This window comes from Myxine glutinosa, chromosome 14, assembly GCF_964187855.1.
Source record: "Myxine glutinosa chromosome 14, kmMyxGlut1.1, whole genome shotgun sequence".
Classification (NCBI taxonomy): Eukaryota; Metazoa; Chordata; class Myxini; order Myxiniformes; family Myxinidae; genus Myxine; species Myxine glutinosa.
The window spans coordinates 27,670,232-27,689,673 of NC_136274.1; the positions used below are offsets into that span (position 1 = coordinate 27,670,232).

General features: G+C 39.6%; 1 protein-coding gene across 3 annotated transcripts in view; it reads left to right on the plus strand.

Moving 5' to 3' along the window:
- The window catches only part of LOC137439528 (PR domain zinc finger protein 10), a 111,290-nt gene extending 94,870 nt beyond the window's left edge, over positions 1 to 16,420 (plus strand). For all 3 annotated transcript variants that reach the window (XM_068135358.2, XM_068135360.2, XM_078768110.1), the window contains exons 19-22: positions 9,186 to 9,308; positions 14,019 to 14,100; positions 14,281 to 14,345; positions 16,121 to 16,420. In XM_068135358.2, coding sequence (XP_067991459.1) covers positions 9,186 to 9,308; positions 14,019 to 14,100; positions 14,281 to 14,345; positions 16,121 to 16,312 — 462 coding nt within the window. In that variant the 3' untranslated portion in view covers positions 16,313 to 16,420. The remainder of the gene's footprint in view (positions 1 to 9,185; positions 9,309 to 14,018; positions 14,101 to 14,280; positions 14,346 to 16,120) is intronic.
- Positions 16,421 to 19,442: the final 3,022 nt, after the last annotated feature.

The window sequence follows — 19,442 nt, forward strand, 5'->3', positions numbered from 1 at the left end:
AAAAACGGCTGTCTGTTTCTCGGATTTTACGTTTCTCTTCCAGTGCAGCTGGAATTCAATGGTCAACTGCCTCTCTGTGTCATCTGCGTCACCAACATACATCCAAATCGTCGTCTCCGTCACCAACATACATCCAAATCGTCACCTGCGTCACCAACATATATCCAAACCATCATTTGCGTCACCAACATACATCCAAATCATCATCTGCATCACCAACATACATCCAAATCATCATCTGCATCACCAACATACATCCAAATCATCATCTGCGTCACAAACATACATCCAAATCATCATCTGAGTCACCAACATACATCCAAATCATCATTTGCGTCACCAACATACATCCAAATCATCATCTGCATCACCAACATACATCCAAATCATCATCTGCGTCACAAACATACATCCAAATCATCATCTGCGTCACAAACATACATCCAAATCATCATCTGAGTCACCAACATACATCCAAATCATCATCTGCATCACCAACATACATCCAAATCATCATCTGCATCACCAACATACATCCAATCCAAATCATCATCTGTGTCACCAACATACATCCAAATCATCATCTGCGTCACCAACATACATCCAAATCATCATCTGCGTCACCAACATACATCCAAATCATCATCTACGTCACCAACATACATCCAAATCATCATCTGCGTCACCAACATACATCCAAATCATCATCTTCCTCACCAACATACATCCAAATCATCATCTGCTTCACCAACATACATCCAAATCATCATCTGCATCACCAACATACATCCAAATCATCATCTGCATCGCCAACATACATCCAAATAATCATCTGCGTCACCAACATACATCCAAATCGTCATCTGCGTCACCAACATACATCCAAATCGTCATCTGCGTCACCAACATACATCCAAATCGTCATCTGCATCACCAACATACATCCAAATCATCATCTGCGTCACCAACATACATCCAAATCATCATCTGCGTCACAAACATACATCTAAATCATCATCTGCGCCACCAACATACATCCAAATCATCATCTTCCTCACCAACATACATCCAAATCATCATCTGCTTCACCAACATACATCGAAATCATCATCTTCATCACCAACATACATCCAAATCATCATCTGCATCGCCAACATACATCCAAATCATCATCTGCGTCACCAACATACATCCAAATCATCATCTGCGTCACCAACATACATCCAAATCATCATCTACATCACCAACATACATCCAAATCATTATCTTCATCACCAACATACATCCAAATCATCATCTGCATCGCCAACATACATCCAAATCGTCATCTGCGTCACCAACATACATCCAAATCGTCATCTGCGTCACCAACATACATCCAAATCGTCATCTGCGTCACCAACATACATCCAAATCGTCATCTGCGTCACCAACGTACATCCAAATCATCATCTGCGTCACCAACATACATCCAAATCATCATCTGCGTCACCAACATACATCCAAATCATCATCTGCGTCACCAACATACATCCAAATCATCATCTGCGTCGCCAATATACATCCAAATCATCATCTGCGTCACCAACACACATCCAAATCGTCATCTGCGTCACCAACATACATCCAAATCATCATCTGCGTCACCAACATACATCCAAATCATCATCTGCGTCACAAACATACATCCAAATCATCATCTGCGTCACAAACATACATCCAAATCATCATCTTCATCACCAACATACATCCAAATCATCATCTGCTTCACCAACATACATCCAAATCATCATCTGCGTCACCAACATACATCCAAATCATCATCTGCATCACCAACATACATCCAAATCATCATCTGCGTCACCAACATACATCCAATTCATCATTTGCGTCACCAACATACATCCAAATCATCACTTGCGTCACCAACACACATCCAAATCGTCATCTGCGTCACCAACACACATCCAAATCGTCATCTGCATCACCAACATGCATCCAAATCATCATCTGCATCACCAACATACATCTAAATCATCATCTGCGTCACCAACATACATCCAAATCATCATCTGCGTCACAAACATACATCTAAATCATCATCTGCGCCACCAACATACATCCAAATCATCATCTGCGTCACCAACATACATCCAAATCATCATCTGCGTCACCAACATACATCCAAATCATCATCTGCGTCACCAACATACATCCAAATCATCATCTGCATCACCAACATACATCCAAATCAGCATCTGCGTCACCAACATACATCCAAATCATCATCTGCGTCACCAACATACATCCAAATCGTCATCTGCGTCACCAACATACATCCAAATCATCATCTGCATCACCAACGTACATCCAATTCGTCATCTGCGTCACCAACATACATCCAAATCATCATCTGCATCACCAACATACATCCAAATCATCATCTGCATCACCAACATACATCCAAATCATCATCTGCGTCACCAACATACATCCAAATCATCATCTGCGTCACCAACATACATCCAAATCATCATCTGCGTCACCAACATACATCCAAATCGTCATCTGCGTCACCAATATACATCCAAATCGTCATCTGCGTCACCAACATACATCCAAATCGTCATCTGCGTCACCAACATACATCCAAATCGTCATCTGCGTCACCAACATACATCCAAATCATCATCTGCGTCACCAATATACATCCAAATCGTCATCTGCGTCACGAACATACATCCAAATCATCATCTGCGTCACCAACATACATCCAAATCATCATCTGCATCACCAACATACATCCAAATCGTCATCTGCGTCACCAACATACATCCAAATCATCATCTGCATCACCAACATACACCCAAATCATCATCTGTGTCACCAACATACATCCAAATCATCATCTGCGTCACCAACATACATCCAAATCATCTGCGTCACAAACATACATCCAAATCATCTGTGTCACAAACATACATCCAAATCATCATCTGCATCACCAACATACATCCAAATCATCTGCGTCACCAACATACATCCAAATCATCTGCGTCACCAACATACATCCAAATCATCTGCGTCACCAACATACATCCAAATCATCTGCGTCACAAACATACATCCAAATCAGCTGCGTCACAAACATACATCCAAATCAGCTGCGTCACAAACATACATCCAAATCATCATCTGCATCACCAACATACATCCAAATCATCTGCGTCACCAACATACATCCAAATCATCTGCGTCACCAACATACATCCAAATCATCTGCGTCACAAACATACATCCAAATCAGCTGCGTCACAAACATACATCCAAATCAGCTGCGTCACAAACATACATCCAAATCATCATCTGCATCACCAACATACATCCAAATCGTCATCTGCGTCACCAACATACATCCAAATCGTCATCTGCGTCACCAACATACATCCATATCATCATCTGCGTCACCAACATACATCCATATCATCATCTACGTCACCAACATACATCCAAATCATCATCTGCGTCACCAACATACATCCAAATCATAATCTGCGTCACCAACATACATCCAAATCATCATCTGCGTCACCAACATACATCCAAATCATCATCTGCGTCACCAACATACATCTAAATCATCATCTGCGTCACCAACATACATCCAAATCATCTGCGTCACAAACATACATCCATATCATCATCTGCGTCACAAACATACATCCATATCATCATCTGCGTCACCAACATACATCCAAATCGTCATCTGCGTCACCAACATACATCCATATCATCATCTGCGTCACCAACATACATCCAAATCGCTCCCTCTCTTTTCAAGCAGCCATTAATGGAACCGCACATGAGATCAACAGATAAGCTCCGTGCCAGGCCGCATGAGCCCCTGCAGCGAGGCCAACCACAGACTTCCACAATGCAGATTGTGCCCCTACATCAGCCTCTTAAGTGAGGCTAATATCTGGCTATTTCAATGAAGATTCGCACTCTTACACATTCTCGTGGCTTGAGCTGCAAAGCTCTCGTGTGCACTTTGCAAAGACATTTAAACAGAGGAAAAAAACATTAAAAACATACAGCCAGAGGTTTGAATAGGGGAGGACAAAACAATAAGGTCAGGAAAACAAACATCTCACTCTACATACGCAACACAACGCAACGCAACGCATGTCTATTGCACAAATAGTAGTCATGCTTATCTAAACAAATGCTAAGAAGTAACTATCATTCTACTAAACATTTTCATTAACCCCTGAAGATCATTCCCACAATAATATGTTTATTTTACAGTTTGTACAGTGTGTACAGTTAGAAGACTATTCGTTTTTGCAATTTGGACAGTGTTTACAATTAGAAGACTATTAGTTTTTACAGTTTGGACAGTGCGTACAGTCAGAAGACTATTAGTTTTTCCAGTTTGGACAGTGTGTACAGTTAGAAGAGTATTCGTTTTTACAGTTTGGACAGTGTTTACAGTTAGAAGAGTATTAGTTTTTACAGTTTGACAGTGTGTACAGTTAGAATACTATTCGTTTTTGCAGTTTGGACAGTGTGTACAGTTAGAATACTATTCGTTTTTACAGTTTTGACAGTGTGTACAGTTAGAATACTATTTGTTTTTACAGTTTGGACAGTGTGTACAGTTAGAATACTATTAGTTTGTACAGTGCATGCAGCTTGAAGAGTATTCGTTTTTACAGTTTGGACAGTGTGTACAGTTGGAAGAGTATTCGTTTTTACAGTTTGTACAGTTAGAATACTATTAGTTTTTACCATTTGGACAGTGTGTACAGTTAGATGAGTATTCGTTTGCACAATGTGTGCAGTTAGAAAAGTATTCGTTTTTACAGTTTGGACAGTGTGTACAGTCAGAAGAGTATTAGTTTTTACAGTTTGGACAGTGTGTACAGTTGGAACACTTAGTTTTTACAGTTTGGACAGCGTGTACAGTTAGAAGACTATTAGTTTTTACAGTTTGGACTGTGTGTACAGTTGGAAGAGTATTCGTTTTCGTTTGGACAGTGTGTACAGTGAGAAGACTATTAGTTTTTACAGTTTGGACAGTGTGTACAATTGGAAGAGTATTCCTTTTTCGTTTGGACAGTGTGTACAGTGAGAAGACTATTAGTTTTTACAGTTTGGACACTGTGTGCAGTCAGAAGAGTATTAGTTTTTATAGTTTGGACAGTGTGTACAGTTGGAAGACTATTAGTTTTTACCATTTCGACAGTGTGTTCAGTTATAAGACTATTAGTTTGTCCAGTGTGTACAGTTAGAAGAGTATTAGTTTGTACAGTGTGTACAGTTAGAAGACTATTCGTTTTTGCAATTTGGACAGTGTTTACAATGAGAAGACTATTAGTTTTTACAGTTTGGACAGTGTGTACAGTCAGAAGACTATTAGTTTTTCCAGTTTGGACAGTGTGTACAGTTAGAAGAGTATTCGTTTTTACAGTTTGGACAGTGTGTACAGTTAGAAGAGTATTAGTTTTTACAGTTTTGACAGTGTGTACAGTTAGAATACTATTCGTTTTTACAGTTTTGACAGTGTGTACAGTTAGAATACTATTCGTTTTTGCAGTTTGGACAGTGTGTACAGTTAGAATACTATTCGTTTTTACAGTTTTGACAGTGTGTACAGTTAGAATACTATTTGTTTTTACAGTTTGGACAGTGTGTACAGTTAGAATACTATTAGTTTGTACAGTGCGTGCAGCTTGAAGAGTATTCGTTTTTACAGTTTGGACAGTGTGTACAGTTGGAAGAGTATTCGTTTTTACAGTTTGTACAGTTAGAATACTATTCGTTTTTACCATTTGGACAGTGTGTACAGTTAGATGAGTTTTCGTTTGCACAGTGTGTGCAGTTAGAAAAGTATTCGTTTTTACAGTTTGGACAGTGTGTACAGTCAGAAGAGTATTAGTTTTTACAGTTTGGACAGTGTGTACAGTTGGAAGACTTAGTTTTTACAGTTTGGACAGCATGTACAGTTTGAAGACTATTAGTTTTTACAGTTTGGACTGTGTGTACAGTTGGAAGAGTATTCGTTTTCGTTTGGACAGTGTGTACAGTGAGAAGACTATTAGTTTTTACAGTTTGGACAGTGTGTACAATTGGAAGAGTATTCATTTTTCGTTTGGACAGTGTGTACAGTGAGAAGACTATTAGTTTTTACAGTTTGGACAGTGTGTACAATTGGAAGAGTATTCCTTTTTCGTTTGGACAGTGTGTACAGTGAGAAGACTATTAGTTTTTACAGTTTGGACACTGTGTGCAGTCAGAAGAGTATTAGTTTTTATAGTTTGGACAGTGTGTACAGTTGGAAGACTATTAGTTTTTACCATTTCGACAGTGTGTTCAGTTATAAGACTATTAGTTTGTCCAGTGTGTACAGTTAGAAGAGTATTAGTTTGTACAGTGTGTACAGTTAGAAGACTATTCGTTTTTGCAATTTGGACAGTGTTTACAATGAGAAGACTATTAGTTTTTACAGTTTGGACAGTGTGTACAGTCAGAAGACTATTAGTTTTTCCAGTTTGGACAGTGTGTACAGTTAGAAGAGTATTCGTTTTTACAGTTTGGACAGTGTGTACAGTTAGAAGAGTATTAGTTTTTACAGTTTTGACAGTGTGTACAGTTAGAATACTATTCGTTTTTACAGTTTTGACAGTGTGTACAGTTAGAATACTATTCGTTTTTGCAGTTTGGACAGTGTGTACAGTTAGAATACTATTCGTTTTTACAGTTTTGACAGTGTGTACAGTTAGAATACTATTTGTTTTTACAGTTTGGACAGTGTGTACAGTTAGAATACTATTAGTTTGTACAGTGCGTGCAGCTTGAAGAGTATTCGTTTTTACAGTTTGGACAGTGTGTACAGTTGGAAGAGTATTCGTTTTTACAGTTTGTACAGTTAGAATACTATTCGTTTTTACCATTTGGACAGTGTGTACAGTTAGATGAGTTTTCGTTTGCACAGTGTGTGCAGTTAGAAAAGTATTCGTTTTTACAGTTTGGACAGTGTGTACAGTCAGAAGAGTATTAGTTTTTACAGTTTGGACAGTGTGTACAGTTGGAAGACTTAGTTTTTACAGTTTGGACAGCGTGTACAGTTAGAAGACTATTAGTTTTTACAGTTTGGACTGTGTGTACAGTTGGAAGAGTATTCGTTTTCGTTTGGACAGTGTGTACAGTGAGAAGACTATTAGTTTTTACAGTTTGGACAGTGTGTACAATTGGAAGAGTATTCATTTTTCGTTTGGACAGTGTGTACAGTGAGAAGACTATTAGTTTTTACAGTTTGGACACTGTGTGCAGTCAGAAGAGTATTCGTTTTTATAGTTTGGACAGTGTGTACAGTTGGAAGACTATTAGTTTTTACAGTTTTGACAGTGTGTACAGTTCGAAAAGTGTTAGTTTTTACAGTTTCAACAGTGTATACAGTTATAATACTATTAGTTTTTACCGTTTTGACAGTGTGTACAGTTAGAAGACTATTAGTTTGTACAGTTTGGACAGTGTGTGCAGTCAGAAGAGTATTAGTTTGTATAGTTTGGGCAGTGTGTACAGTTAGAAGACTATTAGTTTTTACAGTTTGGGCAGTGTGTGCAGTTCAAAAAGTATGCGTTTTTGCAGTTTTGACAGTGTGTATAGTTAGAATACTATTAGTTTTTACAGTTTGGACAGTGTGTACAGTTAGACTATTAGTTTGTACAGTTCAGACAGTGTGTACAGTTAGAAGAGTTTTAGTTTTTAGTTTGGACAGTGTGTACAGTTAGAAGACTTAGTTTTTACAGTTTTGACAGTGTGTACAGTTAGAAGACTATGAGTTTGTACAGTTTGGACAGTGTGTACATTTAGAAGAGTATTAGTTTTTATAGTTTGGGCAGTGTGTACAGTTAGAATACTATTAGTTTTTACCGTTTGGACAGTGTGTACAGTCAGAAGAGTATTAGTTTTTACAGTTTGGACAGCGTGTACAGTTAGAAGACTATTAGTTTTTACAGTTTGGACTGTGTACAGTCAGAAGAGTATTCGTTTTTATAGTTTGGACAGTGTGTGCAGTCAGAAGAGTATTAGCATTTATAGTTTGGACAGTGTACAGTTGGAAGACTATTAGTTTTTACAGTTTTTAGAGTGTGTACAGTTCGAAAAGTGTTAGTTTTTACAGTTTCAACAGTGTGTACAGTTATAATACTATTAGTTTTTTACAGTTTCAACAGTGTGTACAGTTAGAAGACTATTAGTTTGGACAGTGTGTTCATTTAGAAGAGTATTAGTTTTTACAGTTTGGACAGTGTGTGCAGTCAGAAGAGTATTAGTTTTTATAGTTTGGGCAGTGTGTACAGTTATAAGACTATTCGTTTTTACAGTTTCGACAGTGTACAGTTAGAATACTATTAGTTTTTACAGTTTGGACAGTGTGTGCAGTCAGAAGAGTATTAGTTTTTATAGTTTGGGCAGTGTGTACAGTTAGAAGACTATTAGTTTTTACAGTTTCGACAGTGTGTACAGTTAGAATACTATTCGTTTTTACAGTTTGGACAGTGTGTACAGTTAGAAGACTATTCGTTTTTACAGTTTGGACCGTAAGTACAGTGAGAATATGAATCGTTTTTTCCATTTGGACATGTGTGTACAGTTAGAAGACTACTAGCTTGTTCAGTGTGTACAGTTAGACAGCTATTCGTTTTCATAGTTTGGACAGTGTGTACAGTCAGAAGAGTATTAGTTTTTACAGTTTGGGCAGTGTGTACAGTTAGAAGATTATTAGTTTTTACAGTTTGGACAGTGTGTACAGTTCGAAAAGTGTTAGTTTTTACAGTTTTGACAGTGTGTACAGTTAGAAGACTATTCGTTTTTACAGTTTGGACAGTGTGTACAGTTGGAAGAGTGTTCGGTTTTGCAGTTTGGACAGTGTGTACAGTTAGAAGACTATTCGTTTTTACAGTTTGGACAGTGTGTACAGTTAGAAGACTATTTGTTTGTGCAGTGTGTACAGTTAGAAGATTATTCATTTTTACAGTTTGGGCAGTGTGTACACTTTAGGGAATATTCCTTTTTGAAGTTTGCACAGTGTGTACAATTTGGGGAATATGAGTTTTTACAGTGTGAACAGTTTATTTCTGCAGGATTTATCATTTATAGAATACGCCGTCTGTATCTAGTCTGGACAGGCCTCCAACTTGGACCTGAATCAGCTGCAGGAAAGCACTTCACCCACCCTCCCCATCACTCTACCTCGTTCACCTTCCTTCTCAACTACTGAGGGTGAAAACATCACCCTTCAGGTAAAGTGTTTGTCGCCACTGGCTCGTCATCTCTCCTTCCCCCAACACACACTCCTAATACATACGTCCTGTACATACGTAACTGTACACACTGCCCCGTACCATTTCACCACACACTTATTGATACAGATAATTGAGAGATCATTGCAGAGCTTGATTGTCATCAGTGTGTTTCTCCAAAGACATTACACGTTTTTGCTCACACCTTAAATATTTTATACACCTTAAACAGAATATGATTTTCTCTGCAACCGTTGGTCCGATTGACAGGAAATTTTCACCGTAGGTGCAACTCCACCTATATAATTTTTTAAATGATAATTATGACGTCATAGGTCACGTGGTTCGGCCGCCATCTTGGAAAAACCAAAAACATTTGCACCTCTATATCTCTGAAAGTGCTGCATAGAAAAAGGTGAGACATGGCTCATTGTAAAGAACTCTCCATGCAGAATAACATCTGTTAATGATGATGTCATAGGTGCCTCTATTATGACGTCATAATTTGACAAGTACAAAACTTCATCTGATCAAGATGAAATTTCTTGAGCATAATCTAGGAATAAATTAGTGGAGAAAAAAAATCATGATGACTTCATCGGTCACGTGGTTCGGCCGCCATATTTGTTTTAACACAAAAGCCTTTAATACCACTGAAAATACATCCTGGTGAAGGTTTGCAATCTCTGATTGCTCTTTCTTGTTTGTTAATTGCAAAATGGAAGATTTTTCAAGTACAGACTTGGCATTTAAAATAGAATATTTTTTTTTTCTTTACTTGGGTTTACTTTCTTAACTCAGTATATCAATCTGGTGAGTTTCTTTAACATTAACACTTTGGTGATTTATTTGTTAAAAGAACCGTGTCACTGATTGTCTGTCGCAGCAAGAAGTCAACAACAGGATTATATCACAGGTGGCGTGGCAAAATGTACGGACAGGTGCATTTGATGATTGGCTTCACAGTCGGGTATACAAGGGTTGTTGCGTTCTGTATTAGTGGAAAACAACTGCTGCACGTCTCCAAAGGTTATTGCCGCTTCATCTGGAGATGGTCCGTCAACTCGACAATGCTGTTTGTCATGGAGTGGTGTCTTTACGAAATTACAGCATGAAACAGCATGCTATTGCTCAGCAGTATGGCATCACTCAAGGTCAGGTGTCAAAGATCCTGAAACGAAATGCTCAGAGGGGTGTCCCTACTCCAATACCGAGGCCAGGACGTCCCCGCAGAACCACAAGGAGGGATGATCGCCAGCTGCACCGGTTAGTCCGCAATGGCCGTACCACATCAGCTAATCGGCTTGGGGCTGAGTGGCAGCAACTGGCAAATGTGCCTGTATCCAGAAGGCTATTCAACCAACGACTGGTTCAAGCAGGCTATCGTGCCAGGCGTCCCCTGAGAAAGCCACGCCTGACCAGACAACACCGCCAGCGCCGATTGCAGTGGGCCAGAGAACACCGTCAATGGCAGCCAGGACACTGGAATCACGTGATCTTCAGTGACGAGTCTAGATTTCTGGTCTATCGTCAAGATGGCCGCGTCCGAGTGCGCAGACAAGTGCATGAAGCCTACAACAAAGATTGTATAGTGCCAAGAGTCCAAGCTGGAGGTGGTGGGGTGACCGTTTGGGCTGCTTTTCATGCAGGGGGCAAAACTGACCTGGTTGTTCTGAATGGAAACCTGAACCAGTTCAAGTACAGGGCCATTCTGGAAGAAACATTGCTTCCATTTGCTCGTGCAGCCTTTCGAGGAAACTTTGTCTTCCAAGATGACAATGCATGGCCTCATCGTGCTCGCATGATCCAACACTTTCTTGCTGACCGTGGTGTAGAGCATATGGAGTGGCCTGCCATGTCCCCGGATATGAATCCGATAGAGAACTTGTGGGCAGAATTAACGCGTCAAATCAACCACTTGGACCAGCAGCCGACCTCTGTGCGTGAATTGCAGCAGGCTATTGTCACTGCATGGCAAGCGATTCCTGTCCAAACCTTGGCAAATCTCGTGAACAGCATGCATCAACGTGTACGTGCTCTCCTGAATGCTCGTGGGGGTTACACGAAGTACTGAACTGTAATTTTACTGTCCGTAATCCCAGTCGTAATTTAACTTTTGTTTTTGTTTAAAAAAAATTTGGCTAATATGCAAAATAAAGAGATACTTCTGGAAAACGTACAGAAGTTTAACACAGTACTGTCCATTAATTGAGTTCGATATCAGTTTACATCACTTTCAAGGATCAATTTATTTGTTTCGAAATGTCAAATGTGGTTTTTGTTTCTTTTAAAGGTCACATTAACAAAATCTAGAATAATTTCAACATAATTCCAATGAACTTTTGGTTCTAAGACATCTTGAAAAGTAAATTCACCCCCAGAAAAAAAAAATGCCATATTAAATGCCATGTCTGTATATTGGTTGGTTGCGTTTGTTATTCTGTCTGTTTGTCACTCGCCTACAGGTCACAAGTCTAAACCGATCGTCATGAAACTTCACCAAGTTGTAAAGGTCGTCCAAATTGAGAAGCTTATTGATTTTGAGGTCAAAGGTCATCTGGAGGTTAAATTTCTTACATCGCCATTTTTCTTCTGATCGGCTGAAAAATTATATAGCATTGCACAGCGCCTCACTAAATTGGGAAACCAACTATTATTAGGGTCAAAAGGTCAAAAGTCAACTCAAGGTCAAACTACCAAAATCGTAAATTTTAATGCGATTAACTTAAAAATTTAACAGCATTTGCATAGTGCTTCACTGAATTGGGAAACCAACTATTTTAGAGGTCAAAAGGTCAAAGGTCAAGTCAAGGTCTAACATCTAAAATCATCAATTTTCATCTGAAAAGTCATCACTTTTCATCCGATTGACCCGAGCTTTGATCAAGATCGTCAATTTTAATCTTGATGAAATGGTCAATATAATGGATCAATGGCAACCATTTTGGGGGAGGGTGGATTTTGCAAGTATCATGCTCTGCATGACGTCTTTTTGTTTATTTGTTTGTCCGGGTGATATCTCAGCTATCCTTTGAGCTAGGAAGCTGAAATTTGGGCACAATAGTGAGCAAGTCCTTTGGCAAAAACAGTAATATTTATTTTTTGATTAATCAATTAATTATTATTATTATTTTTGAATTATTATTTATTTATTAAGTACTTATTTATTTTCCTTCTCATCTGGGTAATATCTCAGGCACCTTTTGAGTTAGGAAGCTGATATTTGGACACAATAGTGACCAAATGATTTGGCTGTAAAGGGTATTTTTGATTTGATTAATCGATTTCTTAATTAATCGATTAATCAATTAATCGATTTCTTAAATTAATTCATTAATCAATTAATTCATTTTCAAAAAGGTACAGCTTCGGATGAAACACTGGTGGTTTAGGTATGCTTATAACCGATTGATTAAGAAATGAATTATTTTATGGTTATTATTTATTTATTTTAATTACCCAGTTAATCAATCAATTATTGTACACCCTCCCAATACCATTTCTATGTGCTGCATTGTGTCATCACCGGGCGCCCTGGCAATGCCACGTGCTGGAGGATATGGTATTTATTTGGCATGGGGCGGTGTATTTTGAATGTATCTTTACTTGTTTTACCTTTCTTTCCGGTGAGTGAATTTATTATTGAATATGAGTGAATGCATCATTAAGAGTGAATACTTTTATTCACTTCCATATGGAGTTATAGAATGAATAGTGTGAAATGAGTTTCCATCTTGCATTCTTAGACATTCTGATATGAAGACTTACTGACACCCTCCTTCCTCTCACTGTTTTCTCAGCTTGTTTCTCATACATTGATTGCCAATGATGACTGCTTGCAATACTCCTAAAAATCTTTATCTTCGTAATACTGTCCTCGGCTTCCATCGTCTAATTGATTACCTTCTCATGTTGCTCTATCCCAGCTATGTGTTCACAAATGTTCATAACTTTCACTTTTACCTCCCTTTTTACCTGCGACATGTTGCAGGTCTACAAGAGCTCCACATGGTTGTTGTTGTTGTTGTTGTTGTTGTGGTTCTTGTTGGGGGATGATTTTTGAAATGTGCACCCATTGGTTGGCAGCTGCCAGATCCCACCCACATTTGTCGCTTGACTCCACCAACAATGGCACACAGACAAAATAATATGGCCACCACCTTGGTTTTCTGGTGGGCCTAAGACATCAGGCCTGTAGGCCTCTGCTGACTGATTTTACACTGCCCGGGTTTGTTGTGTCAAATTTAATTGGATTTGTTTGGGTTGAGAGTTATTCACGATAAGGGACCCCCAAAAAACTAATGATATCTTGAATAATATTATGGTTTAATCTAGCCTGTCAGAATGCATGGTATGTCAGAAAGCACGGTAATCAAGCATTACGTTACGTAATCAAGCGTTACATTACGTGAATTACTGAAAAAAAATAGCGTGACAAAATTTTTGAATATATGAGTTGAACAATCCTTGATCGTATGACAAATCAGCTATTTTCTGATATAACCGTGGTGAGGGTGACGTGGATGAGAGCTGTCGAGTTAATCTTTTAATAGCGCATTAAATATGCGTTTCCCAATCACACTGTTCATCTTTTAAGAGCACTTTAAATGTGCATTTCCCAATCGGGCCATTACCGGATTTTGTCGCAAGTTGTGACCAAAATGAATCATTCTTGTTTTTTCCTTGTTATCACCACTTTTTTCACTGCAGGCGGTGTCTGTGTCTGATACTGTATCAGACAGTACCCGACCACCACCACCTTACCCTCCTGTCTGGAACAACCGTCCTTACTGTAAGCATGATACTGTACATCGTGTTGAATGCATGTGCAGTTCACTGTTTGTGATGCATAATGCGGTGGATAATTTGGCAGCATGTGGTGATGGTAATGTAGGTTGCATTGCAGTGTGAGAGCACGACGGTTGTGGTTATAACAGCACAGTGTGATGGCCTTTTGTTTACCTGTGTGCAGCGGATGTGCAGATGCTGAGCCTGGCACAACCACAGTTTGTGCTCACTGACAAGACATTAGCTCAGGTACCACATATCATCCAAACTGTCCCACAACAAGCCTTCAATTCACCACAAACACCCACCCCTCTCTCCTTACCCCCAAGTTCGTTTTTATGCACACACAATGTACACACATAAGAACATACACTACATGACCAAAAGTATGTGGACACCCAAACATCGAACATGTCATTCCAAGATCATGGGCATTAATATGGAGTTGGCCTCCCCCTTTGCTGCTATAACAGCCTCCACTCTTCTGGGAAGGCTTTCCACTATATGCTGGAACATTGCTGTGGGGATTTGCTTCCATTCAGCCACAAGAGCATTGGTGAGGTCGGGCACTGATGTTGGGCGATTAGGCCTGGCTCGCAGTCAGCATTCCAATTCATCCCAAAGGTGTTCGATGGGGTTGAGGTCAGGGCTCTGTGCAGGCCAGTCAAGTTCTTCCTCACCGATCTCGACAAACCATTTCTGTATGGACTTTGCTTTGTGCACGGGTCATTGTCATGCTGAAACAGGAAAGGGCCTTCCCCAAACCGTTTCCACAAAGTTGGAAGCACACAATCGTCTAGAATGTCATTGTATGCTGTAGCATTAAGATTTCCCTTCACTGGAACTAAGGGGCCGAGCCCGAACCAAGAAAAACAACCCCACACCATTATTCCACCTCCACCAAACTTTACAGTGGCACTATGCATTTGGGCAGGTAGCGTTCTCCTGGCATCCGCCAAACTCAGATTCGTCCGTCGTACTGCCAGATAGTGAAGCGTGATTCATCACTCCAGAGAACGCATTTCCACTGCTCCAGAGTCAAATGGCGGCAAGCTTTACACCACTCCAGCCAACGCTTGGCATTGCGCATGGTGATCTTAGGCATGTGTGCGGCTGCTGAGCCATGGAATCCCATTTCATGAAGCTCCCGACGAACAGTTGTTGTGCTGACATTGCTTCCAGAGGCAGTTTGGAACTCGGTAATGAGTGTTGCAACCGAAGACAGACGATTTTTACGTGCTACGCGCTTCAGCACTCGGCGGTCCCGTTCTTTGAGCTTGTGTGGCCTACCACTTCACGACTGAGCTGTTGTTGTTCCTCGACATTTCCACTTCACAATAGGAGTAGCTAAGGAGCAAAAAGACAAATGACCTTGAGTGGCCCAGTCAGAGCCCCGACCTAGATCCAATCGAAAATCTGTGGCATAAATTGAAGACTGCTGTCCATCAACGCTCCCTATGCAACTTGATTGAGCTTGAACAGTTTTGTACAGAACAATGGGCAAATATTACTCAATCAAGGTGTGAAAAGTTGGTAGAGACCTCTCCCAACACTCACAGCTGTATTTGCTGTCAAAGGTGCTTCCACAAAGTATTAACTCATTGGGGTGGACACTTATCCAACCAAGATATTCTAGTTTTGTATTTTTTATTAATTTTCTGAACTTTGTAGAATTTGTTTTTCACTTTGAAGTTGTGGGTTACGCTTTGTAAATAAAGGTGGAGAAAGTCTGATTGAATGCAATTTAATTCCAGGCTATAAGGTAACAAAAGGTAAAATTTTTGAAAGGGGGTGTAGACTTTCTATAGGCATCATTTGTGTTTTATTGATTTGGTTCTGAACCCAAAAATTTTTTTAATTCACTCTGTCCCCCTCTGTCTCTCTCTGTCTCTCTCTCCCCCTCCCTCTCTCCATTCTTTCTCCTACATCATTTCCCTTTCCTCATCTTTTTCCTTCCTGTATTTCACACATCCTCTCACTTGTTTCTTCCCCCTTTTGATTTTCTTTCCTTTCACCAACTCCAGGCACATTATGTCATTACTGACGCAGTTGCAGCAGCTACAGATGGCTCCCTATCTGACGGTGGAGTCAGCCATTCACAAGAGTGCACCGTGGTCACGGCACCACAAGCCACACCCCAAGCCACACCCTCATCTGTGTTCCTGATTGCAGGCGGTGATGGGGCAGGACCAGAAACAACTGCTCAGGATGCGTGATTGGACAAAAACGTATCGCAAAATAGACGAGAAGCACATTGATATCAAGGACATGCAGGGGACAGCGATTCTGTTGGCCCATCTCTTCTGCAAATATATAAATATATATATATATATATATATATATATATATATATATATATATATATATATATATATATATATATATATATATATATATATATACGTATATTCATAGTCCTGTTCTAAGTAACATCCGTTACATCGATTTTTGGTATAATCAACAGCACTTTTGGTTGACAAACCCTTTTCAAGAACAAATTGGAACTCGAGAAACAAAGTGAAATGTACGATTTTTATTAAGAAAAACTATTGATATGAAAAACAAGAAAAGCTCTCTATTATAACCAAACATGAATTGCAGGTAGAACACCGTATAAAGTGAGATGTGGATTTTTTTGTTTGGGATTGGGGTGCGGGGGTGTTGAGGGGGTGGTTGGTGTTTCGCCCTTTTTGTGCCCTGAATGTTGTGGAACTGGATATGTTTTGTGTGTTTGATTCCGGGTGTAGAGTTAAGTTCATTGGCTTTTCTCAAAATAGCAATGCAGTTCTCGGTGTTCATTGTTACTTCCTGGGATTGATCAAGTGAATCGAAGCTCTTCACTCCTTCCAAAGAGGATAAAACTCCTTCACAAAACGTGATCAAATCGTCCATGGCAGGGTGGTTCAACTTGCTTGTTCCAGCTCTTGGAGTACACCCAGAGTGAGGCAGATATGTAACATAGGAAGAAGCAACTACTTTATGATAAAACATGAAATATGGCAGAATGCTGGGTAAAATCATATCCGAAACAGTTTCAGGATGAGATCTAAGCTGAAATGGCCTTGTTACCTCAGCCATCTTGGATTTCAAAATGGCCACCATTGACTACCAATGCAGGCTCAATTTTTCACTTCTAAAACAGGCAAGAAGTTGAACAAAGTCGATAAGTAGACCCAGATTTTTGGCCGAGAACCTTATTCGCTTTAGCCTCTCATTAAGGCTGAGGCAGACTAGTTAAGAGGGATGTTATTGACATAAGTTGAATACTCAAGTACAGAAGCTGTCGGTTGAACTACAGTAAGTATAAACTTAGAGAGTACAGATGAGGATGCTGCCCGTTTAGAAGGGTCCGTGGGAGTGATCCATCCTTCATTAAGTCGCCAAGTGAAATAACATGTTTCTTCTGTGACAAGATTGACACACGAGACCCACTTAATGAAGTTTATACTTTTGACCCGGATACATGGCGTACTCACATGTGTGTGCTCCAGTTACAAAATCCTTGTTTAATTGCCAAGCGTAGTACTGGGGATCTTGTAGCTCAAGAGGCAAAGCACCATACCCATCTTCCTGTGATGTTATACAACACAGCAACAAAGGACCAGACAGACACAACCACGGCCATTTTGAAAATCGAAGATTGCGGCTGCAATTGGTTTATTTTGGCTTACCTCCATCCCTGAAAATGTTTGTTTTGTTTTTTTTTGCTCGGCATCCCGCCAGCTTCCACGCTATTGCCACAAAGTGCACAATTCTTTCACATATCTTCCCCACTTCCTAGAAATTGAAAGCCGTAGGTCGGGACGAAGCAGTGAATACAATTGGGATTTTTGGGTTGGTCATTTTATGAGGATAGTAATTGTGGAAATGGGTAAACGTGTAGGAATAAATTCCCCCATTGAAGTATGTAATAGAAGAAAGCAGCTGAACGGTTTGTGAATTGGTGTGTGGGTAATTTTGTTCACATTCAGATTGTCGAGTGGATGCTGATGGAGATAGACTGACATTTAATGTAGTTTACAGTTTTTTAAAATATAAGGATGTTGTTGAGGGACAATTCCACATTGACCGAGTGACTATTCCAGTTGAAAGGTAAAATACATGGAAGGAAAAGCTGGGCAGCATCACGTCTATGGTAAAAACAGCTTTAAGCGGTTTTACTAGTTTACATTTTAAAATTCCGATAGGTCCTTCCTACATATAAATCATGGGCTTCGAAGGTTGCAGAAAAAAATTGAGTGTGATTGTTGAGTTAACAATGCTGTAATATTTATATATATATATATATATATATGTATATATAATGGCAGTTTCATTACGTTTGGTTAGTATTTATTTTGGGACGCAAACATATTGATCAGCACTCATTTATCGTTCCTGACTTATCTGAAGTGTAAATTGCTAGTGAAGCCATTTTGTCATAAAATAAAAGAACGGTTTATTACCTGGAACGTTGTGTGTATGAAGAATTCCAAAAAGAAAAGTCTTAATATGCAAGTTGTTTCACTAAAACATTAAAATGGTCTCTCTCTTCTTAGCGGCCCTTTACCAAGGCTGTCCAACAACTCCAAGGATAGGGCAGCAACTTTTTGTCCCTAGTCATGCACCGGATGGAATTTTCCAAGCATCTTACGCATCATTGCTTGACCGTAGGTGTTGTCACGAAAGACAGGAATTTGTAAATTGTTCAGAGTGCCAGTGATAATTTGCTTAACCTTTGCAAAAGACATCATGAGATCATTAACATCCACCAACTAATGCTGGAAGACAGGTCAACCAGCTTAAGGACTATCCTATGGACGGCGTACTTTGTGTTGTAACGCCCTGCCCACCAAGCAAAAATCTATAATCTGGTTTGGAATCGATTCAGATTATATCAGAGGCAAGTCCTTCCAATTAGTCTCGCTATCCCGCCGAGAGGGCGGATCTGGATCAGGACCTGAACCAAAATCTAATTGGCTTGTTATTTTCACTTGTACTCCACCAAGTTTTGTGATAATCCATCTAAAGAATTTTGAGACGTCATGGTATATATTGTCTTTGGCTCTGTGTCTCAATGGTGAAAAAATACTTTTAAAATTCTAGTTTCTGGATCCGGAGCTTCACCAAAATCGAATCAATTTGTCTTTGTCACACACCTAACCTATCCATCAAGTTGCTTCAAAATCTGTCCATAACCTTTTGAGATATCTTGTTCACAAACAAGCAGACAGGCAGGAAAACATAGCCTCCGTCCACCTTTGGTGACGTGTAAGAATAAATAAGAATATAAAATATATAAGAATAAAAAATATAAGAATAAATAAGAATTTTACCTCCGTCCAGCGTCCACCTTTGGTGACGGAG